The sequence below is a fragment of the Saimiri boliviensis genome, chromosome 14 (assembly GCF_048565385.1).
Source record: "Saimiri boliviensis isolate mSaiBol1 chromosome 14, mSaiBol1.pri, whole genome shotgun sequence".
NCBI lineage: Eukaryota > Metazoa > Chordata > Mammalia > Primates > Cebidae > Saimiri > Saimiri boliviensis.
In genome coordinates, this window is record NC_133462.1 from 59,991,791 (window position 1) to 60,019,180 (window position 27,390).

Here is a 27,390-nt window from a genome sequence, read left to right on the forward strand (position 1 = left end):
GGACTCCAAAGACAAGCATACCTCTAGGTATAGCTGAGGGTTCAAACTGGGAGGCTGTTGCAGCAATTTAATCAGAGATGTTGGCCTAGGATAGCTGTTGGGAAAGGTGATGATGAGAAGTGATCAAATTCTGGATATATTTTCAAAGTGCATTTGCTGATGGTTTGCTTATGTGAAAGAAAGAGAAGAATCATAGACAGTTTCCAGGTTTTTGGCCAGAATGACTGCCAGGGTAGAATTTCCCTTAGCTGAAATGCAGGGAACTGCATGAAGTATGGCAATGGGTGAAATCAAAAGTTAAGCTTAGGCCATAAGTTTCGTATTCCTCTTAATATCCAGATGGGTATCTTGGAGAGTCCCAGGCTGCCCATAGGTAGGTAAAAGCCATCATTGTGTCTGCTATGCTTAAAATCAGGACTGAAAGAGATCCTCACCTAGAGAGTGAGTGCTGCTCAAGAACAGATGCTTGGACTCAGCCAGGATGTCCAGGATTAAGAGTTGAAAAGGTGAGAAGGAATTAGGATGAAGGGGATTATGATGAGGCAGCCACTGCAGTAAGAGAAAACACAGGCGGGTGAGGTGCCCTGGAAGCCAAGTGGGGAAATTCTATTAAGGAGATTAGACTAACCAGCTGTGTCAAATGCTATAGAAAGGTCAAATTCAGTGGGCACCGAAAACTGATCTTTGGGTTTAGCAACTTAGAGGTAACAAGTGGCAGTTTCAGCAGAGTGCTGGCAAACACTGACTCGAATAAATTCTTGGGAGAATGAATGGGAGGAATTGTAACAGATCATAGACAATATTTTAGAGGAGTTTTCATGTAAAGAGAGTAGAAGTAGGACTATAGCTGGAGGAAGAAATGGCAACAAGGGGGTTGCTTTTTTAAGAGGGCAGAAAATAGTGTATAAAAAACAGAAACACTATTATGTCCAATATGTTCATTTACTTCTTCACTAAATCAATCAGTGATATTGCTTCCCCTTCTAAGCATAGCTATTAAAAATACATGTTTACAATAGAATTTTGCTCAAATGAATACTTTTTAAAAAATTATTTCAATGTCTTGTACTGATTTATATGATGAAACATGATAGTTTCATCTTGCATAGGTGGAAGTCAGCTATTTGACCAAGGGGAAGTCAACTATTTCCCTGAAATAGTTAAGAAGTATGAAAGAAAAAAAAAAAAGAAAATACCCTCATGAAGTCAACATATACCTGAAATCACTGACTAGAGTGTAAACATTGGTTAAGCTATTTTAGCCTTTGATTAGTTTATCTATAATTTTTTTTAAGCTGTAATATCCTCTTCCCAAATTCAAAGCAAATTAGAAAGGGAAAGGAGTGTCTCCAAATAGAGGCATTCCAAAGAATAAATGTGTTTATTTAACAACAACAAAAAATCCTTTAAAAACCAATGAGTATCTCAAAAAAGCCTAACAATCTTGAGCCTTTTGAAACACATACAAGAGTACACAGTATATTTTACTTCATTATGACAGCATTACTGTAATCTTTCATATTTATTTTGAAAATCATTGCCTGGCATCATAAAGAAAAATTAAATCACTGATATACAAATACTAAATGCATAATATATTTTAGAATGATGTCTCCAGGATGCAGATTCTTGATGTCAAAGATCATATTTATCTTGGGCTTAAAATGGTACTTGACATACAGCAGGTACTCAAAAAATGCTTACTGAATTAATGGATGATTTCCCTTTAATGTGGCTATGAAGATTTTTATTCACTTTAAAGGAATATACTGTTTATTATTCAGAAATCTTAACTATCTGAAAAATATAGGATGCTTAATTTGGGGAAGACTTTTGTAATAAACATTGATTTAGTTGTCATTTCATTTAGCTCCATCTTAGCAGAAGCCTAATACCTTTATTATGCAGTTTCTACTTTCCTTAAGAAAAAAGTATGCTTAATTAGTGACACAGTCACCGTATGAGAACTGTGGAATCACCTTGGATTTGAATTTAAAATTTTAGATGGAAATGAGAGCTCTTGTTTTCTTTCTAGAAATCTTTTGTCCAAATCCTCCAGCTATCCTTAATGGGAGACACACAGAAACTCCCCTTGGAGATATTCCCTATGGAAAAGAAGTATCTTACACATGCGACCCCCACCCAGACAGAGGGATGACCTTCGACCTCATAGGGGAGAGCACCATCCGCTGCACAAGTGACCCTCAAGGGAATGGGGTTTGGAGCAGCCCCGCCCCTCACTGTGAACTTTCTGCTCCTGCTGGTCAGTATCTGCTTCCACATATCCTAAATGGGTTCAGAATATCTGGACCCAATTCTTCATGTCTCTATAATAAAAGCATGGTATCTGTTTGTGAGATTAACTTTGTCATAAGTGGAAATGTCAAAATGACATACTGTAGCTAAAATAGGGGTTTCAGCAGTGCCAAGGTGTGTTTGGATTGATAAGATGAGCAGAACTCTCCTTGCTGGTGGAGTGGAGAAGGGTGGGGTAAGGGGACTGAAGGGAGTGGTGGAGGGAAGGCACCAAGACGAAGCTAGGAAGAAAAATGTATTCACTGGAGAGGACACGAAAACAACTGCCTATGAACACTAGCCAGTATCAGTATAATTGACAGACACGCTCCGTAAGTTCATGAGATGCACATGGGCATGAAATGTTCAGAACTGGAAATGTGGATATTATTTAGCTAAGGTTTTAACTAGTGTTTTGCTGCATGGGCTAGCCAAAAAGACTCTTTGTCTTGACTAAAAGTTTGTCCAGTTGTCAGCTTGCCTCCAGGCCAACTTCATCTTTGTACTTGAACTGTTCCACTCAGGGATAAGAAGCAAGGAAATGAGCAGCCCAAAGAAAAGAGTATGAAAAGGAAGAGGCTGTTTCTTCCTAAGGAAGGGAGAAGTTAGGGCAAACGTTTGGCCTTTTCCAGAACAGAAGCTGGAGTAGATTGGAGATGTGGCACCAGCCTTGGAATATTCCACTATCCACAGGGAAACCCTGAGAGAGAAGAGCAATCCAAAGTGAAAAGGCATTTAAACCTGATGAAAGACATTTAACCTTTCTTTGATCTTTATCCTCCAACTGAGTGGTACCCTTCAGATAAATTTTTTTATTTATTTTAAAATTTCTTATTTTATTTTAAAATTTACTGGTACCAGTAAATTTTTTGTTTGTTTTTGTTTTTTTGGAGATGGATTCTCACTCTGTCGCCAGGGTGGAGTGCAGTGGCGTGATCTTGGCTCACTGCAAAGTCCACCTCCTGGGTTCAAGTGATTATCCTGCCTCAGCCTCCCGAGTAGCTGGGACTACAGGCATGTGCCACCATGCCCAGCTAATTTTTGCATTTTTAGTAGAGATAGGGTTTCACCTTGTTGGCCAGGTTGGTCTTGAACTCCCTACCTCAGGTGATCCACCTGCCTTGGCCTCCCGAGGTGTTAAGATTACAGGCATGAACCACTTCACCCAGCCCATAAATAATCTTTATTAGGAGATGCAAGGTAGTCTTTTTTAAGGTGGTTTAAAGATTATGTGGTTCTGAGGTTGTCTGCCAAGTTTCCTCAACGTAGTCAATTCTGTTGAAACAATCAGAACTGTATATGCTGTTCAGTATGCCACACTCCAGTTTGAACCTTGCAAACAAAGGTAAATTGAACTCTACACTTAATCTCAAATTCTGCTTCTTCCTCCTAGGAAAATCATGTGGAACTCCTCCAAAACCCTTCAATGGAATGGTTCATGTAAACACTGACACCCAAGTTGGATCAACAATTAATTATTCTTGTAATGAAGGGTGAGTTGAAAATACCATCTCTTGAATATTAGTTCCAGAACAGCAGAGCCAACTTCTGATCCAGTCTCAGATAGACAAACTAAACTATTGCTACCTTTACTTTAAAAGCAAGCAATCAGACTTCTAGATGGAGATTATACCTCGAGAGAGAGAGAGAGAGAAAAGAAGGAAGGAAGGAAGGAAGGAAGGAAAGAAAGAAGAAAAGAAAAAGAACAAGAAAACATTGCTTAAAGAGTAGATTTTAAATGTTCTCACCACAAAAATAAAGTACATGAGGACATGTAAGTTAATTTAATCATTTACAACAGAAATGTACAGCAAAACACCACGTTTTACCCTATAAATTATACAATTATTATTTGCTAATTAAAAATAAAATCAAATTTTAAAAAATATTTACTGTGTTTTTGCAGCCATACCTAGGCTGGAAACTGCTTCACGTTTTGGCTCTAACACACTAGCTTAGTCACAGCGAGCACATCAAAAACAACCTCCAGGACAAGCATCCCCAAACTACGGCCTGTGGGCCACATGCGGCCCCCTGAGGCCATCTATCCGGCCCACCGCTGCACTTCAGGAAGGGGCACCTCTTTCATTGGTGGTCAGTGAGAGGAGCACAGTATGTGGCGACCCTCCAATGGTCTGAGGGACAGTGAACTGGCCCCCTGTGTAAAAAGTTTGGAGACGCCTGCTCTAGGAGGCCAAAATTCAGAGGACACCCATGATCCTGCACTCTTAGACAACTTTTAAATGTATGATAGGAGACAGGCAGAGGAAAACACGGGTAATCATGGGATTATCATCTTCTTTGCTTACTCCAGTGGTTCTCAACTTGTTTATTTGCAGCAATTTTTAAGATTTTTCCTTGGCACACTTGAAAAGATTTTATAGCACAACCTATCAGACTAGCAATAAGCAAAATTCAATCACTACCTAAAACATAAGAGACTCACTGTGTCTACAAAAACATTGTCATTGCCATAGTCACACAGTTCTCTTTAGCTTTATGTCACTGTTTTGGGAAGAGCTGGTATGTCAATTAAAATTAGATCCAACTGTAAAAGACAGAAGAAATAAAATAACTGGATCCCAAACATAGATAGTAGTTTACTTCTCTGTCAGGTTAAAAATCACTAAGGTAGGCAGTCCAGGGTTTATGCAATGACTCCATAATCCACAGAAACCTGGGTTCCTTCCATTTTGCTACTCTGACCTTCTCAAAATGAGAGTCCATCTTTTCTCGTGATCCAAACTTCAGCCAGTATAGAGGACACAGGGAAGAAGGGAAGGTCAATTCCTTTAAAGGCGCTTTCCAAAAGTTGCACAAGAGACTCCACTTACATCCTCTGGCCAGAAGTTAGTAACATGGCTGTACCTGGCTGTAAGGAAAGGTGAGACGCGAAAACTTTATTGCAGGTGGCCAATGGCCCAGTTAAAAATAGAGGTTTCCATTACTAATGAAGGAGAGGAAAGTGGATACTGCGGATGGCACCAGTAGTCTTGACTACGAATGGTTACTGCCCTGATCACATTTCTTACGTAATCAAGTGGAAAACTTCTTAACTCTTGCAGTTCTGCCTCATGTTTATATGGCATTCCATTTTACCCTGTAATTTTTACTAGGTCAAGTTTAGTTCTGCTGTACACCAGAACATATGAATAGCTTTGCTCAGCATTCTTTGTGACCTTTCTCATAGTAAAATTATAGATACCTAATAAATTTTTTAAAAGACAAAATGTTCTATGTTTTGTGGACTACTCTGGAAGGTTTTACGGCAAAGTGGGTGAGTATCCCTGCCTTTCACATTTCAAGTGTAGGGGTGTTTAGCTGTCTACTCTGGCTCCCATTTACTGACTTTTCTGGGTAAATCCACCATTCTTTTCTTTATGCAAGAAATTATCTGAGCGCCCAAAGCTTGAAAGTCGCTAAGCTAGGTGCTACAGTGCTATGTATTTCAGTAGGAGATCTTCCCTGCTTAATCCAGGAGCTTATCATTTCCTTGCTGGACGTACACATGGATAAAATAACTGTGAAGTTTCCTAACAACTTAAGTTTAAAAATGTCCCATGTCACATAAAGGAAATATCTCATTCAGTTATGAGGGACTAGGAATAAAAATGAATTGGCGAGGTTAAAATGTAAGCTTGTCCTTAAAAAGAAAGGACTACTTTGCAGAGGGAGATGGGGTTTTTTCCTTCCGAGTTCTGCCATGGTGTGATTTGTCCTGTAATGTCTAATGTTTACCTGCTATTATTTTCTAAATGGTGAGTTAAGTGGGAAAAATGTGTAGAGTATAATTATTTTTTATCCTTTGCTTTAGGTTTCGACTGATTGGTTCCCCATCCACTACTTGTCTCATCTCAGGCAATAATGTCGCATGGGATAAGGAGGCACCTATTTGTGAGAGTAAGTTGAAATATTTTTCTCCACAAATTCCTCCATGTGATCCTGACTTGCCCCTGGACTACGAAGAATATATCTAATCCTTGCACAAAGTAGTCTCTGACATATTTGAAAATACGAGTCAGATGTTACATGGTCTTCCTGGCTTTTCTTTATCTTAAAAGGTGATTTATCTGATGCTATGGGCTTGAACCCAGGCAAATAGCCCTACTTTCCTATTGTAATAGTAAACCTTTCCAGTATAGAGAGTGTTGTCCTTAATGAGTAAATTTTAAAGGCATTAGACAAAATTAGATCTGTCTTTGCCAACTCTTACTATCAAGTTACAATTCCAGGAAGTAGGCTACTCACTTTCTTGTTATTCTAATCCAAACAATAAAAAGAATTCTTCTTACAGTTCTTAGCAATTTTCCTAACTCTCTGATTATTTTGAGTTCTAATTCTACTTCAATTCTTTCAAAGGAGAAATCATTGTATTACAAAGATGAATGCACACGTGTGTTTATTGAGGCACTGTTCACAATAGCAAACACTTGGAACCAACCCAAATGCCCATCAATGATAGACTGGAAAAAGAAAATGTGGCACATACACACCGTGGAATACTATGCAGCCATCAAAAAGATGATTTCATGTCCTTTCCAGGGACATGGATGAAACTGGAAGCCATCATTCTCATCAAACTGACACAAGAATGGAAAACCAGGCTCATGTCTTTGGTTGTATTTGTTCTTGGTTAGCTGACCCTCCATTTTCTCCATAAGATATATATATATATATATATATATATATATATATATATATATGTATGTATTTTTTTTTTTTTGAGATGGAGTTTTACTCTTGTTACTCAGGCTGGAGTGCAATAGAGTGATCTCTGCTCACCACAACCTCTGCCTCCTGGGTCCAAGCAATTCTCTTGCCTCAGCCTGCCGAGAGTAGCTGGGACTACAGGCATGTGCCACCATGCCCAGCTAATTTTTGTATTTTTAGTAGAGACAGGGTTTCACCATGTTGACCAGGATGGTCTCGATCTCTTGACCTCGTGATCCACCCGCCTCAGCCTCCCAAAGTGCTGGGATTATAGGCATGAGCCACTGCACCCGGCCCCCATAAGATATTTTTAAATTAATCTCCAAAACTTTGAGAACATGGAAGAATGATTGCAAATTGGCAAAGTGTTACAGCTGTGAAGAAATCAGCATTGCACACAGAGTTGATGGCAGCGAAAGTAGGCACAGACTTCCAGAAGGCTAATGACCAATATGAACAAAAGCCTGATAATAAATACCCTCTGACCCACAATTCCATTTCCCAGAATTTATTCCAAGAAAATAATCGTGAAATATTCCCATGGTTTTGGTCCAGAGATTCTCAATGCAATAATATTTGTGATAGGGAAAAACAACCTGAATGTTCAGCATGGTTTGAAAATAGCTAATAGAAGAAATAAGGCGTATTTTAATGGCTATAAGTTTTTAAGAAAGGTAAAAAAGTGCACCATGATGAATTAAAGGTTGTGATACCTCATCCAAGTGGGAATAGATAGTATATCTGTATAGCTACATGTCTGATTATTATTTAGCCACCAAAAATGGTATTATAGAAAATATATCCATCCATACATATGCATGTATCCACATATGTATTTAAGAGTATATATATTAAATTATTACAAATAGTTGTCTTTGAACCATTTTTTCTTCTTTCTGTTTGTTCATATTTTATAAACTTGCTACAATGAATGTGTTCATTGTATTCACAAATATTCCTCCCCTCAAAAAATAACATTGACTTTTAAAGATTAAGTGAATGAGAATGTATGTAAGTTGCCTCCTCTACCTACCAAGAACTTAAAATTCTATGCAATAATTCAAATTATATTTATAAGAATTATCAGTTTACTATATGAAGTTTTCTAAGCATGGCACCTTTTGTAGGGGGTTATCTTTTATAAAAAATACTTCCACTTCTACTTTTATAGGTCAGTAATTATTTAAATAAGTCAATAGTGGTTATGTGTGTATGTGTATGTAGTCACTTAGCCAATATGTCAACATTATTATCTTATGATAGAACACAGTATTTATTTATCACTTTATTGCCCCTAAGTCCATCATTATTTCATTTTTTCATGCTTTGTCTTTTGTATTTCCTTTTTTCTCTTGTTCTTGATAAATAATGCCAGAAGTGGTATATTTAACCTCTTTAATAACCTACAGGAAAAATAGTCCAGCAGTAGATAAGTACCTTAACAATCTGTGATAAAATCACATGTATCATCCACTTAAAATTATAAGTATGTACACCATTAAAAACATGGATTTTTATGTTCAATATTTATTATGAGCAGAACCCATATCACACACACCTAATTTCAACCAGGTAAAAATGTCTGATTATTAGCAAATACTTTAAGAAAATAACAGTATGGTGATTCCATTTAGAAAATCATTGAATTAGTTGCATTTGGTATTTAAATTCATAGTAAAATAATTCGTAATTTTAAAAAAGCTGTTTTACCACACTCTTCCTTTTCTCAGTTATATCTTGTGAGCCACCTCCAACCATATCCAATGGAGACTTCTACAGCAACAATAGAACTTCTTTTCACAATGGAACAGTGGTAACTTACCAGTGCCACACTGGACCAGATGGAGAACAGCTGTTTGAGCTCGTGGGAGAACAGTCAATATACTGCACCAGCAAAGATGATCAAGTTGGTGTTTGGAGCAGCCCTCCACCTCAGTGTATTTCTATTAATAAATGCACAGCTCCAGAAGTTGAAAATGGAATTAGAGTGACAGGAAATAGGAATTTATATTTCCTCAATGAGATCGTGAGATTTAGATGTCAGGCTGGCTTTGTCATGGTAGGGTTGCCCATCGTGCGGTGCCAGATCAACAACAGATGGGGACCCAAGCTGCCACACTGCTCCAGGGGTGAGTGTGACCCATAAAGGCTTTGCTGGGTGTGAGGGTACCTTTAGATGATAGGAGTTGCTGAAATTAAGGAAATGTGTAAGAACTATGAAGTTGGCATAAACACTCTAAACATAATAGTAGCTTCACTGTTATCTCTGTTAATAATTGCCTGAAAGCAATTGTCTGAAAGTTTCTTTCTTTCATTTATAGTAGCCATATTTTATATGCATTTTAAAATTGAATATTGACAGCAAATATATGAGGTAGCTACTATTTGTATCCCCATTTTACTTCGGGAGAACTGAGTCTTAGTAACGTTAAAGCGCTTTTCCAAGGCTCTGACTCCAGAGCCTAATGATAATCTATGGTCAAATGTATAATGAACAATAATGTGTAATAGTGATGATAATATCTCTATTCCTGGAGTGTGGCAAGTGAGCCATGAGGACCAAAATGAGAGCATCAAATCAAAACGGCCTTGGACTTCAATTCTTTCACATTGTAACTGAAAAGACTAAAGCTCAGAAAAAGTGCTTTGCTCAAATCCAAGCACATATATATATTATATATATCTTTGATATATACTAATTTTTCTTTAAGTATAGATGGTTCAGATTAAGGCTCAAATTGATTCTTTGGGGTTTTCTTATTTGTGTGTTTGTTTTTCAGAGACAACTGTACTCCAGCTCTGTTGCCCAGGCTGCAGTACAGTTGTACAATCACAGTTTACCAAAGCCTGTAACTCCTGGGCTCATGTAATCCTCCTGCCTACAGGTACACACAGCCACACCTGGTTAATTTTTATTTATTTTTAGATAGTCTTGCTATGTTGCCCAGGCTGATGTTGAGCTCCTGCCCTCAAGCAGTGCTCCTGCCTCAGCCTCCCAAAGTACTGGGATTACAGGCCCGAGCCACCATGCCTGGTTTTAAATGCATTCTGATGCCCTGAGAACACACCAGTTGTGCTGTGCATGGAGGCGGCCAAAATTTGGGTCAAAATGTGTTCTACGGAATATGTTCTCTCACCAAAAAGTCTGTAGAGTTTTTTTTTCTTTGGGGGGGTTGTTCTTTTTTATTTTTAATTTATTAATTTTTAATATTTGTGAGTACACAGTAGGTATATATATTTCTGGGGTACATGAAATGTTTTGATACAGGTATGCAATGTAAAAATAATCATGGAGAATGAGGTATCCATGCCCTTAAGCATTATCCTTTGTGTTACAAATAATCCAATCACACCCTTTTGTTCTCAAATGTACAATTAAGTTATTACTAACTATAGTCATCCTGTTGTGCTATTAAATACTAGGTCTTACTTATTCATTCTTTTTTTTTATTTTTTGTACCCACTAACTGTTCCCACCTTCCCCCAGCCCCGGGGGATTTTGTTCTTGATGCCCCGTCTTTCCTTTGTTGAAATGACTGGCTTAACATGGAGTGGGAAGAATTAGAACAGGTCCACAGAGACAGAAAGAAAGCTAACAGTTCAACTTTGTGCTGACTGAAAGAGGGACAGAGACGGACAATGAAGACTAGGTGAAGGGGTCTGTTAGACGAGACCTTGGCAATAGTACCCCTTGCAGTTGCCTTATCACTGAGCTTGAAAGACAGCCTCTCGATGAAGTGGAAGAGTGGCCACGCCACCTGCACTCACGACTCTGTGCTGCATAACCAGTGTTGAAAGCAAGAGGAATATGCTACCTTGTAGTCTTAGGAATGTGTTTCAGTAGAAAAAACACAGACAAGGTGTTGGAGAGACCTTGATTGTAGTCACAGCTCCGCTTGGTATCCTGTTTCCTCGTTAGTGAAACGTGACTACTGAACTACTGAGGTTCTCTTTGAATATCTGCGCCCTGCAATGACAGTTTTTATGCTCTCTGGCAAGCATAAGATCTAGCAAAAGAAATTCCCCCATAACTAACAAGTACTCTGGAATTGTCCCTCCCACAGTGTGTCAGCCACCTCCAAAAATTCTGCATGGTGAGCATACCCCAAGTGATCAGGACCACTTTTCACCTGGACAGGAAGTGTTCTACAGCTGTGAGCCGGGCTATGACCTCAGAGGGGCTGCTTCTCTGCACTGCACACCCCAGGGAGACTGGAGCCCTGAAGCCCCCAGATGTGCAGGTGCCTCAACTCTCTGGCTTCCAGATTGCTCTCTGTACCCCTCACATGGAGGTCTAACTCCTATTTTTTTCCTTTTTTTCTAGTGAAATCCTGTGATGACTTCCTGGGCCAACTCCCTCATGGCCATGTGCTGTTTCCACTTAATCTCCAGCTTGGAGCAAAAGTGTCCTTTATTTGTGATGAAGGGTGAGTGTGACCCAGAGTTGAGACCACGGACTCAGTGTGGAGAATGACTCTTCTGAGTTCAGGGGTTAATCCAAAAAAGAAGCTGACCTAGTAGATAAGAATTACCCAGAGAGATTAATTTATGGAAGGGTAGTTTTGAAATAAGGGTAGGAAGTAAGTGGCATCACTTTCAGAAGATGACGAGAAATGGCACATACAACTCTATGTCGGTTACAAACCTAAATATAGTCACTGAACTTGAGTACACGGTTGGAACTTAAAATGAATGGGTACATATTTATTTGGAGGCAAAAGGATATAATTTTATAAAAGTTATGCTAGAAAAAAATTGATAAGTAAGATAAAAAATTGGTTGCCCCATAATAAGGCAAAGGTTGTTTTAGGAAGCTTAAAGCCAGTTGATACTGGAATCTGTAATAGCGTATGGATAAGTATGTTTTAATCCAATTACATATCTTCATGTCAGGAATGGCCAGTGTAATCGTTTTGATGCAGGACTTTTCTCAGCCATTTTGCCAGCCAGTGACCTCCAACCAATGATGCCCCCATCAGGCCTTGCTCGACCTGGGCTCACTGCAGGAGACACCACATCTACTCAACCCACCATGCCATGCCTGGCTTGTGCTCTGACATGGATGGCATGGCTGTCACAACTGCATGATCAGCCCCTGGTGGGAGGGGGTGTGTGAATGAGCGAGTGTGGGGTCTGGCTGGCCACTCTAAGCAATGGCACAGGAGTGGGCTTCACATGGGTTTTGTGGCTGGACCAGGCATGTCACACTGAAGGGAACATGGTAGTGCCCAAACAGGGGTGCCCATGACTGCAAAGCCCCAGAGAGGGTGCTACAGCATGCTAATAGCTCTTAGCATTTGATAATGCCTGCAGCCCAACAGATGTTGGTGTGCTAACAGCTCTGTCAGTCCCATGACCCTGCTCAGGCCTACGTCTCCAGAGTGGGCTTGGCCCACTGCTGCTTCCTGTCACATGGAGCAGCTGCCCTCCTCTAGCAGAGGGTGGAAAGTCACTGTGTTACAGCCTTCTTTGTAACTGCATTTGGTGGGTCCTGAGTTCTTGTCCTGCATCCAAGAAGAATAAGGTTATGCTGACAAAGGATGAGGAGGGTGGAGAAGAACGTTGTTACTGAGCAACAAAACAACTTCTCAGTGGAGAAGAGACACAATTGTGGTCCCCTGGATGAAGTCAGTGGGTCTCTCTCTCTCAGTGTGGCTGGTTCTGGGGCTTTTATGGATTTAGAATGGGGAGTGTGTGCTGAGTGGTTTGTGAGTATGCAAAAAAGGCTAAAACAAAGCCATCACTCAAAGTTGGGCACAACAGTGTAAAAAACAATTTAGAGAAGGGCAGGTATATGTAAAATAGGTGATGGGTGGGGATCAATCAGAGGAAAGCATGCCAAATGGGAAGAGAGGTTCTCCATCCAGTCCATGGGTTTACCTGGAACTTGCAGGTAGGCTTTAAACTGTCTTTGGCTTGAAGGCCAAGTTTCACTGTGGACCTGCCCCTATCTGCTTCAAATTTGTCTGCCTCCTGCTTGTATCAGTTTCAAGTGGTACTATTAGTTGTTTATGTGTATCTATTACTCTTTTTGGTGTGCCCTATGAGTCTGAGGCTAGATTGGACCATTAAGCAGTTAATTTTAATGATTTCCAAGGAATTCTTGGCATTTACAAAGTTTATCACCCAAAAATGATTTCCAATTTCAGAATGATTTCAGATTTCAGAAGAGAAGTGGGATTCAATAATAAGTTGGGCATTTTGGGGCAGCAAAGACTCTTCCCCGATCCTTCTTTATTTCTTAAAGCATGTGGTTCAGCATGCTTCTGTGAGCCTCCTCTGGCTCGTTACAGTTGTTGTGTCAAGAAGAACAATGCCCATTATCTTTCTAGATGTTACTTGCTTGGCTTACCAAATCAAGAGCTGTTCTGCCTCATGACCAACTAAGGAGAATAAGTGAGATGTCAGAGAGCCATCAGTGAAAGATGAAACCTGAAGGTTATGGCTCTGGTGCACTTGGAGAAGTCTGGTTTTGTGTTCATGCATTCTGTAGGTGATGCTGGGCTATGAAGTTTATATGGCAATAATGAACATCAGCTCTAATTGCTTTGCCAGTCACAGGGTACCATGATTCTTTAGAATAAATTGGCCTTTGAGTTTCTGACAGCTACTGAAGAATTCAGATCCCTAATGAACTAAGACTTTTAGCTGGGCCCGAACCTAAGAACCAAGTGCTAGTCAAGGAGGAAATGGTAGTGGGAAGCTGAGCATCTATGAGTGAAGAAATCAAGGAAGAGACGGGAATTGCTCACACATTTGCTACCACTTTTTTTTTTAGGTTTCGATTAGAAGGCAGGTCTGCTAGTCATTGTGTTTTGGCTGGAATGAAAGCCCATTGGAATAGCAGTGTTCCAGTGTGTGAACGTGAGTAGGAAGAACAACTATGCACTTTGGATAGCTCTCCTTATTTTTGTTTTCCAGTGTGTTATTCTGCATGGAATCACCCATTGTATGGATCTTTACTTAACTAAATTGCTGATAAAAATACTCCTTTGTTGGAAGAATTTCAAGAAAGGCCTTATAGGTCTTCTGTGATATGTGTTTTTGTTAGTAATCTGTAAATCACTTAGTTTAATGACAGTGTTTAATTTTGTGGGGAATGTGTGGCCAGAAACTAAATGACATAAGGTGCAGCAAGTTTTATCCAGTCATTGATATTTCAGTTTCCTTATCAAGGAGTAATCTTAAAAATTTTTTTTCTTCTTTGAGACAAGAGGTAACCCAGGACAGAATGCAGTGGTGCAATCACAGCTCACTGCAGCCTCAACTTCCTGGACTCAAGCAATCCTCCCAGCTCAGTCTCTCAGTAGTTGGGACTCCAGGCGCATAGCACCACACCTGGCTATTTTTTGTACTTTCTGTAGAGATGGAGTCTTGTCATTTTGTCCCGGCTGATCTCAAACTCCTGGGCTCAAGCTATCCTCCCACCTTGCGGCTTCCCAAAGTGCTAGAATTACAAGTGTTAGCCACCATGCCCAGCCAAATTTTGATGTTCTTGTATCTTCTCATACATCATAAACAATTTAGTCAGCCTGTTATTTAGCCTGCAGTATTTAATGACATAGGGTTTCGCATGTGCCATGACTTTCCATGTGTAGAAAAAGCAATGAACAGTGAATGAATAGTGAAGACACCTCCCTATTTTCCTGGAGTGTATTTTCTTGTTGGGAAGCAGACTATGAACAAGAAAATAAATAAGTAAATAAAATTCTACAAATTATAACATATAAAATGGTAAATAGGGATATGTTATAGAGAAAATAAAACAGAGTTACATGGTAGATTAGTATAGTGGAAGGAGCTGGGATAATGCATCAGTGTCTAGCATAATGAGATGTCCTACATTTCCAAACCATGTGCTTAAATTAAATATGCCAAAATTATAATACATAAAATGATAGTTAAATAGGGATATGTTGTAGAGAAGATAAAACAGAGTTATATGGTACATTGGTATGGTGGAAGGAGCTAGGATGATGAATCAGTGTCTGAAGTGAAGAGATGTCCTACGTTTCCAAACCATCTGCTTAAATAAAAAATGCCAAAATGCAGAAATTGGTAGATAAAAGTATGTTTTATATACCAAGACATTACTGATTTATCCTATTCTGTCTACTACAGCAAGGCAAGAATTTTTTAAACCTTTTTTTCTTGATGATTGAAAAATGTTTATTTTAATTTGTATTGTTAAAATAACTTATAGAAATTAATTCGGATACCTTATGGGGAGTATTATGGTGAAGAACATTCAATACCTGAGGAAATTCAAGTATTCAATAAATTCAACCTTACAGAGACCCATAGAGCTAAAAATAAATATATAAATAAACTTAGGAAAAACACAAACAAGTAAAATTCAAGCATGAGAATTTAATCATTGTTTGATATGCTAAGTCTTTTATACACACATAATTCTGATATACTTGGGCATCTCTTTCTATATTCATTTAGAAGCATCAGTTGATTTTAGGGAAGGAACTGTTCTAAGCAGACTAAAAGGAGGAAGAAATGATGGCTAAAAATTTGGAAGAAAGAAAAAAAAGGCCCTTTGCCACCATTTAATCTTGGTAAAAAGAGCCTTACCAGTATAGTCTGAGGACATCACTAGATAGTTGATATTGGTACTAATGATAATGGTCTTGAATCACCAGGAAACATTTACATTGCTAAAGATGATAGTACATGTTTATTAAAGTTCATAGATTTCCTTGGAACTTATGGTCTCTGATGGCCCAAACTTTGTCTGTCTTTGACCTCATTGTGAACCCAAGAATCTCTCTATGCCTGATTTAAAGTAGGCAACCAAATGGGTGTTGTTAAAAATAGAAGTAATTACTTTCCAAATTCATCATGAATGTAGCTACCTGGTTGGTCAAGGAACACCATCTTTGGGCTTTTGCAAGAAACCGTAATTTAGGTCTCCCATCAGTTAGTTCCTTCTCAACAAAAGCCTTACAGATTTACATTTCATCCACCTTAGTTATATTCTTTCTAAAAGAAAAACAATTTATTCAGAGCACAGTCACAGGTCACTATGATTTCAGTCATCTATTTGAAACTCTAATAGAACTTAAAGCTCTTGTTTTCTTTCTAGAAATCTTTTGTCCAAATCCTCCAGCTATCCTTAATGGGAGTCACACAGAAACTCCCCTTGGAGATATTCCCTATGGAAAAGAAGTATCTTACACATGCGACCCCCACCCAGACAGAGGGATGACCTTCGACCTCATAGGGGAGAGCACCATCCGCTGCACAAGTGACCCTCAAGGGAATGGGGTTTGGAGCAGCCCCGCCCCTCACTGTGAACTTTCTGCTCCTGCTGGTCAGTATCTGCTTCCACATATCCTAAATGGGTTCAGAATATCTAGGCGACAACCTCTACATTTCTATTGAGACAGTCATTTTTGCTTATGAAAATTTTGCTTTACTATGACTGTCAGAGACAGAACTACATCCCAAGAGAATGACAAATGGGTTCTAGATTGGCAGGCTGTGTTTCAATTGTGGGTATTCTGATGACCCTTCCTATGGGGTGAGGAGTGTGGGATGGTAAGAAGAGAAGAGGGTGGACAGTGAAGAGAATTGGTGAGGTCCAGATTTTGCAGAGAATATTTTCAAAGTACTGAAAACAAATGCTAAAGAAATTTGTTTGATTCTTCCTGTACTACTATGAGTTGTCTGTATCCTGGAGAGATGGATGTGCTGCACAAAAAGTACACGTTGATGATGTAATTTACTTCAGAACCTATAACGCTATAAAGTAATTTAAGAAACTCAGATGTAGGGATTTATACTTTTTATGTTATTTCCAAGTGTTTGTTCAAGGCACTGACCCCTTCACCTCACCATTAAAAAAGGAAACTCAGGAGGCCCTGCAGAAGCAGAGTTTAAGATTATACTCTTGGCCTCCATAGCTCCATTCTTTAATATAGTAGTCTGGCTTTAAACGACAGTACCCGGCAATTGTAGGCGCATTTGTGGCTGTGACTGCCCGCACCAGCTCCATCCTCCTGTAAGGACAGAACAGCACTGAATCAGTAGCTTGTCAATCCCTGTGGTACTCCCCCATATGACACAGTTTGCAGGTAGAGACTGTAGAGGATACTGTTTAAATGCCTTGAGGTTGAGGTTTAGAGAAACCAATCAAATAAAAGTGAGTGGCTTATAACTTGGTTGGCTCAGGTCTTCATGTACCTCTAATAGCCAGAGATATTATTGGATGTGTTGATGTGTTCATATATCTATGTTAAACTGAGTGTTTTTCCTTGTGTTTGTGTGGGAACTTGTTTAGCCTGCCCACATCTACCCAAGATCCAAAACGGGCATTACATTGGAGGACACGTACCTCCATATCTACCTGGTATGATAATCAACTACATTTGTGACCCCGGCTACCTGTTAGTGGGAAAGGCCTTCATTTTCTGTACAGTCCAGGGAACCTGGAGCCAACTGGATCATTATTGCAAAGGTGACTCATTTCTCGGTATTTCTTATTCTTGCTGGGTTATATGGAAAATTGATGCATGAGGCTTGTAAGGCTGAGAGACTATTGAAATGATTATAATGAAAAGGGTAATATTTTGTCTTCTTGGCAGCTTTCATTTCATTTTATTAACTGTTTTCTTTGCATGGTTGATAGCAGTGTTTCTCCATCCAGAGTATTAGCAAAATAAGCTGGAAACCTTGTTAAAAGGACACATCCTCAAACTCCATTCCATAGACTCTGATTCTGTTTTGAAGTGGGGTCAAAAGTCTGTTTTTAACAAAGTCATCAGAATGTTCTGACGTAGAAAGACCACAGACCACACTTTAGGAAATACCACTTTGCCTTCTTGGTTTGTATAGAGGAAAAAAATACTGTAGGCTAATTTTGAGACTATTACAACTGAAAAGAAGTATGTGCTTGAAGATGAAGGACATACTGATGGCTGGGCAGAAAAAGAAAGTAAAACAAATAATGAGTTAAATGGACTAAAGCAAATTAATCAGAAAGATGTATTTTAAATTCAGGCCGGGCACAGTGGTTCAGGCTTGTAATCCCAGCACTTTGGGAGGCCAAGGGCAGATCACCTTAGGTTAGAAATTTGAGACCAGCCTGGACAACGTGGTGAAACCCCATTCCACCAAAATACAAAAATTATCTGGGTGTGGTGGTGCATGCATGTAGTCCCAGCTACTCGAGAGGCTGAAGCAGGAGAATTGGCTGAACCCAGGAGTTGGAGGTTGCAGTGAGCCCAGATAGTACCACTGCATTCTTACCTGGGTGACAGAGCAAGAAAAAGAAAGAAAGGGAGGGGAAGGGAAGGGAGAGGAGGGGAGGGAGATAGGGAGAGGAAGGGAGGGGAGGGGTATTTTCAATTCAGAATCATGATTTACTAACTTCTTTGTTCTATGTGCAGAAATGGGCCAGAATAATGCATTTAATAAAGAGCAGAGTACCAGTATTTGTTGTGAAGCTAGAGTTAACATGGTACTCCCTTTTCCTTACAGCGTGACCCAAGTGGCTCCAGGCCTAGAACACAGTTAGCTTAATTCCTAATCTTACCACAGCTTTCCAGTTGCAGAGTTGTTAATCAAAAGTAGATGCACAGTACATTCCATAGTCTCTTACTTTACATTAAGAAATTGGAGTCAGAAAATGTTAAATTATAAGTTTTTTGGAGGAGTAAGATTAGTAATTCCTGATTAAAAATATGCTTCCTCTTGGCCAAGGCAAAATGGGTTTTGGAGTCATAGAGCCTTCTATCCTGGTAGATAAAACCAACAATCAACAATAAAATATCAGTTTCCTTATGATTTGTCTCATTTCAGAGGTAAATTGTAGCTTCCCACAGTTTATGAATGGAATCCCAAAGAATTTAGAAATGAGAAAAGTGTATCACTATGGAGAATATGTAACTTTGGAGTGTGAAGATGGGTATACTCTGGAAGGCAGTCCCCGGAGCCAGTGCCAGGCGGATGACAGATGGAACCCTCCTCTGGCCATATGTACCTCTCGTAAGTGCAAGTGCAAGGAACGTGGGCCCTTCCCGGTCATGGTTCCCCAGTCATGGTCACATTAACTTGATCCATATTGGCATCGAGTATGGTGTGATATTTACGGTGTATGCTACAAGCTAAGGAGTATGATATGTGCATCCACCTCATCCAAAAATCCCCTAGTGAGAGTAAGGCCAGACTTTCTCGTCTCACACTTCTCACTCCAGCTCTGCACCTTTTTTGTGTATATCACTCTGTGGTTGCATGAGCCACACAGTAATGATTTATTTACAGCCTACAAGCCTTAAAAGAAATGTTTTCAGCATGAGTTAGGGAGCACCTTCCAAACTGCAGAGAGCAGCCAGCCTGTCTCACACCATTATAGGCGACAGGATTTTAAGCTAGCACCGCTGGATAGAGCAGATTCAGAAATCTTGTATCATTGAGCTCTGTAACATGTGTCATTGAGCCCACTGCTGGCAACTGGAGGGTACTGTAAGATAGAAAATTCTACCCACATCAAGGAACAGATGAGCAAAATTAATAATGAATAGCTTTTTTTTTTTTTTTGAGACGGAGTTTCCCTTTTGTTACCCAGGCTGGAGTGCAATGGCGCGATCTCGGCTCACCGCAACCTCCACCTCCTGGGTTCAGGCAATTCTCCTGCCTCAGCCTCCTGAGTAGCTGGGATTACAGGCATGCACCACCATGCCCAGCTAATTTTTTGTATTTTTAGTAGAGACGGGGTTTCACCATGTTGACCAGGATGGTCTCGATCTCTTGACCTCATGATCCACCCACCTCGGCCTCCCAAAGTGCTGGGATTACAGGCGTGAGCCACCGCACCCGGCCTGAACAGCCTTTCTTAATCTGAATTACTGCTATACTTTCTCCTCTCCCCCTCTCTTATGACTCTTCTAATACATGGTTCTACACTAAGATTGTTCAAGATCCATTTTTACATTTAATCCTGTAAATGTGCTAACCAATATGGCTCGCAGATAATATTTCTCAATTATCAGCTTGACATTTCCTTAAAATCAAATTATATTCACTTTTTTGGCAAAAATCTCACTGGATAACTTACTAACTGGATTTAGAGTATTCTGAAACTCTGGCTGGGACTGACAGAAAATTCAGGTGGTTGGAGAACTAACCCTATCAAATATTAGAACAAAACACAAGCCAATAATACAAAAATTACTTGGCACCAGCACAAGAAGAAACATGTAAACAAGTGGGACAAAACTGATATTAATAAAATAAAGGGGCAGGATATGGTGGCTCATACCTGTAATCCCAGCACTTTTGGGAGGCTGAGGCAGATGGATCTCCTGAGGTCAAGAGCTCGAGACCAACCTGGCCAACATTGGTGAAACCCCTTTCTACTAAAAAAATACAAAAACTAGGCAGGCATGGTGACAGGTGCCTGTAATCCTCTCAGTTACTAGGGAGGCTGAGGCAGGAGAATCTCTTGAATGGGGGAAGTAGAGGTTGCAGTGAGCCGAGATTGTGCCATTGCACTCCAGTCTGGGCAACAAGAACAAAACATTGTTTTTTAATTGTCAATTAAATTAACAACAAAACGGTTTTTAGGTGAACACCCAATAAAAATCAAGGATGTGATGAAATGGATATTGTTGTGTGTTGAAGGTGCTGTTGTAAATTTGCAAAAACTCTAATGAAAAACAATTATGCAATATATGTGGACAATAATACAACGATTCCTGCCAGTCAGCCCTCCTAGAAATCTAATCTAAGGAAATGATGTATTATATAAAAATATTTTGTGCATTTTCTTAAGGGTTTCATGGAAAACTAGAAGCAACTGAAATGCACAATCGAAGTAACTGAATACACTCTGATGCATCTACTAGATTATACTACTTTGCCTTTATTGCAACTTATTTTTCTACTATATAATTATCTGAAAACACACATATGAGAAAATGCACCAAACAAAATGTATGAAAACATTTTTTGGGTACTAGGATTTAGGGTGACTTTTTTTCTTTAGTTCTGTACTATAAATTTTCTTCTGTAATTGTATTAAATTTTTAAAAGACTTCTCTGAGTGCAGAAGGTAAAATGAGAGTATGTGAATGAAACCAATGGCTTTTTGCATTAAAAAAAGTATTAGACTGAGTGCTGAAGAAAATTCAGGATGACTTGTCACTGGCTGAGAGGCCTGTTCATTCATGTTGCATACCAGTGATGTTTTTGTGGCTTTTATCTTCCTTTTAGGTGAATATAATGTTCCCATAGCTGGTAAGTTTTATAAAGGGTTTGCTGAGGAATTCTGACATCTTTAACAGTGAGTACTTACCTATAATAAATGAAATGTAAAAAGAGAGATCAAAATATCTTGAGTTGTAAATTCAACTAGAAAGAAAATAACGACGAGTTTAGGCCAGGATATGGTGAAACTAGCGTCGTCATATGCAGACTGAGTAACCTTCATCAAAGGTTCTTACTGTCTTTGAACCATTACAAATCAATAGTCATTCATCAGTGTCAAAAATTCTTTATTTGAATGTAGTAGGAGAATGCAACTTCTTTGGGTTGTAACCTGGAGTATGCTTCCAAATGGTGATCATGCCCATTCGCACATATAGCCACAGACCAGTCTTCTGAGCCCATATCTGTGATCTGCCTGTATCAGAATAACAGTTTTGTAATAGAGTTTGTTTCCAAGGGAATCTCTGTGGCATAGTATTCTTACATCCCTTTTTATACATGTGGACACTGAGACACAGAGGTTTACGTAACTTGCCCAAGACCACAGAATGGGGTAGCCTGGGTCTAACCAGGCAATCTCTACATATCTGTGGAGACTGTGCACTTCAACAATCAATAAATGGACAAAGGACCTCAATATATAACTCAACAAGAGAGAAAATTCCCGTATTGTCATAATGAAATGCCTGTGTGTTAAGTCTTAGGCAAGAGACATGGGCAGGGCAATGGAGAGCTGGTGGGCAGCTGCACCATCCTGGTTCTCACTTACTTGTGGAAAGGCTGATGTTGGACTAAAGGTTACAAAACAGCTCAGCTCACCCCTTAACTATAATAACTCTGGGAGTAAGACTAATGCTACAGAAACCCAGAGCAAAGCAGAATGTATAGTTACACCTTAAAAAGAAAAAGTGTTGGCAATCTGTAGTGAGAATGAATACTAAGATAGGGTTTAAAACCTATGAGTTACAGTCTTCATGCATTTAATTATCTTGTTTTATTGCCTAGGCACTTTATCTGGGACAATCTTCCTTATTTTTCTCACCATTGTCGTCTCTTGTATAATTATAAAGTGCAGAAAAGGGTAAGTATACCCATATTATTCCAAGAAATGTAAACTGTACTTACCCCCTCTTGGAAGTCAAAAGAAAGTAAAAGACAAACAAACCCCTTGCTACATAAATGGATGTGGTAATTCTTATAAAGCCCTTGACAAACAGTCTAGACAAAGAGGTATTCACACTAAAGGCAATATATAGGATAATAAAAACAATTGTTTAAAAAACCAGCATTTTGGCCAGGTATGGTGACTCATGCCCATAATTTCAGCATGTTGAGAGGCCAAGGTGGGCAGATCACTTGAGGCCAGGAGTTTGAGACCAGCCTGGGCAATGTCATAAAACCCCATCTCTACTAAACATACAAAAAATTTGCCTGATAAGTTGGCACATGCCTGTAATCCCAGCAACTTTGGAGGCAGAAGCATGAGAATTGCTTGAACCTGGGAGGTGGAGGTTGTTGTGAATCAAGATTCTGCCACTGCACTCCAGCCTGGGCAACAGAGTGAGACTCCATCTCGAAACACACACACACACACACACACACACACACACACACACACACATACACACACACACAAACACACACAGCATTTTAAAAAGGAATTGAGTTTTACAAAAAGTAGGCAGAAGGAGTTTTTAAAAAGGTGTTCATCAGGTTGTTGATATCCTAGTTTTACTAAGACATTGCAGACACTGACCTCTAAGCCCAGATCCTATCATAGCGCTAGAAGTTAGATTGGCTCTCTTATGGCACAGAGATCATATGGCATACATAGGCTGCCAGTGGGGAAGAATTGAGACTTTCCCTTGGATATTTTAATATATAAACAAATATTTTGTAAACACCATTAACTGCTTTTTTTTTTTTTTTTTTTTTTTTTTTTTTTTTTTTGAGACAGAGTATCTCTCTGTCACCCAGGCTGGAGTGCAGTGGTGTGATCTCAGCTCACTGCAATCTCTGCCTCCCAGGTTCAAGAGATTCTCATGCCTCTGCCTCCCAAGTAGCACAGACTACAGGCATGTGCCACTGCGCCTGGCCAATTTTTGTATATTTAGTAGAGACAGGGTTTTGCCATATTGGCCAGGCTAGTCTCAAACTCCTGACCTCAAGTGATCGCTCGTCACAGCCTCCCAAAGTGCTGAGATTACAGGTGTGAACCACTGTGCCTGGCCACCATTAACTTTTTAAACAACAACAAAAAAAACTTCCAAAGATTATGAACTGAATCTAAAAAAGTGTCATTGACAGGGAAGAGTACACAGCTTTTGTACTGGTTGATTGAATTATAACATCAGTGAGGCCAGAATCAATAATATCAATGTTATAAGGTTGATGAGCAAATTCTATACCCATTAAAAACTGAATTTGTAACTTTTATGTGAGGAATTTTCTATAGAAAATAATCTAAAAAGTGCAGTTTCCTATAACAAGATTTACAAAAATTGAAGTTTTGGTATTTCACAATGATGCCAATACACTTTTTAAAAAGTAGCTTGTCATAGCAGATCTTGCTGTAAACAATCTATACAATTTCATGGGAAATACTGAATTAGTCAAGATTAAAATTTTCCTCCTTCCTAACTAATGTTCTCTATATGTTATGGCTTGACATATAAATATTCTTTGCTCTTTTTCATTACAAAAAGAAAAGGTAAGTAGTTGGGTGCTTTACCTTAACAAAGTATGTGTGTCAATACATTTTTCTTCTTAAAGTTTCTCATTAAATACCACTATAATTTGTGAGTTAGTTTGAAAAAAATTACTAAGTCTGAATTAAATAAGTGGGGGCTTCTAATTTTCAGTATCTATGCCAGTCTCTAGTTAAAACCATAAAGGGAAAATGATTATTTCTTCCTCTTGAAAATATTCAAGATACCTTAATATCTTGAAGATATTTGAATATCTCCACCCTTCTAACTAGGTCTTGCTAATCAACTAGAGGGTCAGATTCCCAAGCCTAACTATTGATTTGTTTGACACACATAATTTAAGATCATTTCCTCATATTAATCATCTTCAGGTATAAACATGACTCAATAACCATTTCATAAAATTATTTATTTAGAAATTAGTATCTTGTATAATGTAAGCAACCTCAGAGCATATACTATTTCTTTATGTGTTCATCCTGTAAAACATGCCTAATTTTTTCATATTCTTTTAAAGTGTAATGTCCATGGCACAACCATTCTCTCTCTGATCAGGGTACTAGGGATACGGCAGAAAGAAAGATCATGATCCTTGTTAGACTTAAAGGTCAGGGAGGCAAACCTCTCAAACATCTATGTAACCCAAACTAAAACCTATTCTATATGTGTAATCCAGGAAAAATTTTAAACATTTCCTAAACTTTCATTTTGGGCCTGTTTCACTTCTTGGGATTGTAACTGTCTGACAGCTTCTTCCTGCCTGTTGTACAGATAAAATCAATTCACTGAGATCATGGTACATTGCAGTAAAGAAAGAGTTGAATTAACAAAGGCCAGCCACATGGAAGAACTGGAGTTATCACTCAACTCAGTCACCCCAAGAACACAGAGGCTAGGGTTTTTACAGAGAATCTGGTAGGAAGGGAGCTAGGGAAAGGGTACTACTGATTGGTTGGGGATGGGGGTGTGGGAAACAGTCCTCATGTGCTGTGTCCACCTCTAGGTAGAAGCCACAGGACCAGCTGAGTCATGAGTCACGGTCCAGGTAGAGTCAGTCAGTTGCCAAATGCAAAAATCTGAAAAACATCTCAGAAGACCACTCGAACACTCTACAATAGTGATGTTATCTATAGGAGCAATTAGGGAAGTCACAAATCTTCTGACCTCTGGCCACCTGACTCCTGATGAGCAGTAATGGATTACAAAAACTATGCCTGTATTTTAGCAGAGTTCAGGTCCCTCTCATAATCCTAATCTTTTGGCCTTTCGTAAGTTTTCAGGCCCTGAGCAAGGAGGGAGCTACTTTTAGGTAGAGACTATTATTAACCTTGCTCCAAAGTTAAACTATAAACTAAATTCCTTTCATGGTTACCTTGGCCTACATCCAGGAATGAGTGAAGTCAACCCAACTGTGAGGCTTGAAGCAAGATGGAGTCAGCCATGTTAGATTTCTTTCATTCTCATAATCTTTGCAAAGGTGGTTTCAGAATAGTGAGCGCATTAGTATAACCAAACACCATTGATTTTCATGTTAGAAATAACACATAGCTAAAATTAGGAAGAAAAGGTAATAAACTTAAATAATCAGAAGGCAGAGGTGCCTTAACTTGAAAGGAGTTGGGCTGATTAATCAATCATGCAGTCATACCTCCTTGAGTGGGTGTGGCCAATAGCTAAGTCTTGTGGCTACGTGAGGAGGGCTGATTATTCCTTATCTGGAGCTCAAGCTTTCCTCACAGAAAGACAAGGGCATAAACGGCCTCACAGTAAAGAAGAAGGAAGCTTGTGAGAAACACAGAATATAAGTGAAGAGTACCGTAGTGGTCATCAAGTCAGAAGAGCCGTTTATCCTGGAGCTAAAAAAGACTGACAGCGATAGAACAGTGTAGAACAAGATGGCCTGCTCTGTGGGAAAGCCACAATCATACCAGGCCTGGATAGGTGCAGGCTGAAACCTTCCTCAAACACTGGAGACAATTCAGAAACTGCATAATCAGTCTGAAGACTTACTAAGCAACTAAAATGGGGCAGAAATAGAAGGAATACACACACAGAAATCATCACACCTTCGTTAAAATGCTCCTCAAGGAGGCCTACTTTATCCTAGTAAAGATGGTATCACTCTCATCCCCACATTCCCGATCTCTCTTATCCTGCTTTATTTTTTTTTTTTGTAGACTTATCTTCTTTTATTCCAATCAATTAAATGATTAAATTCCCTGTTTATTGTCTCTCTCCCTCCGTGAAGTCAGGGATTTTTGCCCAATGGATACAACGGATTTTCATCAATGGATACACAACAAATCTAAACTGTCCCTGGAACAAAGAGATTCTCAAAATATTTATTAAATGAAAGAGTGAGCTAAACACCACTAAGTGTGTTACCACAAGGGGAAATTTCTGCCGTAATTCTCTACCAAGTTACATAGTGCATCTTTGACTTGTCCTAAACTTACTTCAGGTCTCAAGGCTGCTCCTTGTTCTCATATACCAACTGTCTCAGTCTCTTGGTATATATAGTTGGGCAGCTGTAACAAAAACTCCGTAGACTGGGCAGTTTGAATAAGCATTTAAGCAGGGCGTAGTGTAGCCTCCCAGCTACTCCAGAGGCTGAAGCAGGAGTACTGCTTGAACCATGTGTTTAAGGCCAGCCTGGGCAATATGGCAAGACTCTGTCTCTTAAAAACATTATCTAATTTCTAAAAACCAAGCATTTATTCCTCATAGTTCTGGTGGGTAAAAAGTCCAAGATCAAGGCAACTGCAAATTCAGTGTCTGGTGGGGCTCGCTCTCTAGTTAATAGACTTCAGTCTCTTCTCTGTGTCCTCATATCAGAGAAAAGAAGTGAGGGAGCTCTCGGGGGTCCCTTTTCTAAGGGCACTAGTCCCATTCACAAGGGCTCTATCCTCATGATCTCATGATTTCTCAAAGGTCCCACCTTTTGAGATCCTATAGTAATTAGATCCTATAAATTTTCAACATATAAATTCTGAAGGATTCAAACATTCAGTCCATTGTACCACCACTGAATTTGGTAAGCACATGTGCTTAAATGATATCACACTTGTTGACTTCGTGTGCCTTCTCAGCCCTCAGCTTTCCCTGATTAAGAATACCTAATTGCTCTGCCCATTTCCTCTGCACCCTCCACCTTGGCCTCTCCACTCTCTATTACCACTCTCTCTTGCCTTCTTGGTCCCTACTATACTCCTCACCATCCCTGCTCCCTGAACTATGAGCCCCTGTGAGCAGGGACTATTTTTAAATCTCTACTTGTACAGTAGTCAAGATTAATAATAAGAGTGGCAATGGTTAATGTATTTATGAAAACAGTTAACATGTTTATTTTATAGGTTTATTTACCATTTATTATGTTCTTTGGTTCTCAAAGCAAACCTGTGAGGTAGGTAGGCCCAATAAAATTGTTATCCCAAAGCAGAGGAGACTCCAGGTGCAGAGA

At 39.3% G+C, this 27,390-nt stretch overlaps 1 protein-coding gene across 1 annotated transcript in view; it reads left to right on the top strand.

Moving 5' to 3' along the window:
* The window catches only part of CR1 (complement C3b/C4b receptor 1 (Knops blood group)), a 158,346-nt gene that overhangs the window by 48,410 nt on the left and 82,546 nt on the right, over positions 1–27,390 (top strand). The window contains exons 17-24 of the mRNA XM_074385115.1: positions 2,036–2,263; positions 3,689–3,788; positions 6,110–6,195; positions 8,736–9,134; positions 11,070–11,246; positions 11,330–11,432; positions 13,784–13,869; positions 16,100–16,327. Coding sequence (XP_074241216.1) covers positions 2,036–2,263; positions 3,689–3,788; positions 6,110–6,195; positions 8,736–9,134; positions 11,070–11,246; positions 11,330–11,432; positions 13,784–13,869; positions 16,100–16,327 — 1,407 coding nt within the window. The remainder of the gene's footprint in view (positions 1–2,035; positions 2,264–3,688; positions 3,789–6,109; positions 6,196–8,735; positions 9,135–11,069; positions 11,247–11,329; positions 11,433–13,783; positions 13,870–16,099; positions 16,328–27,390) is intronic.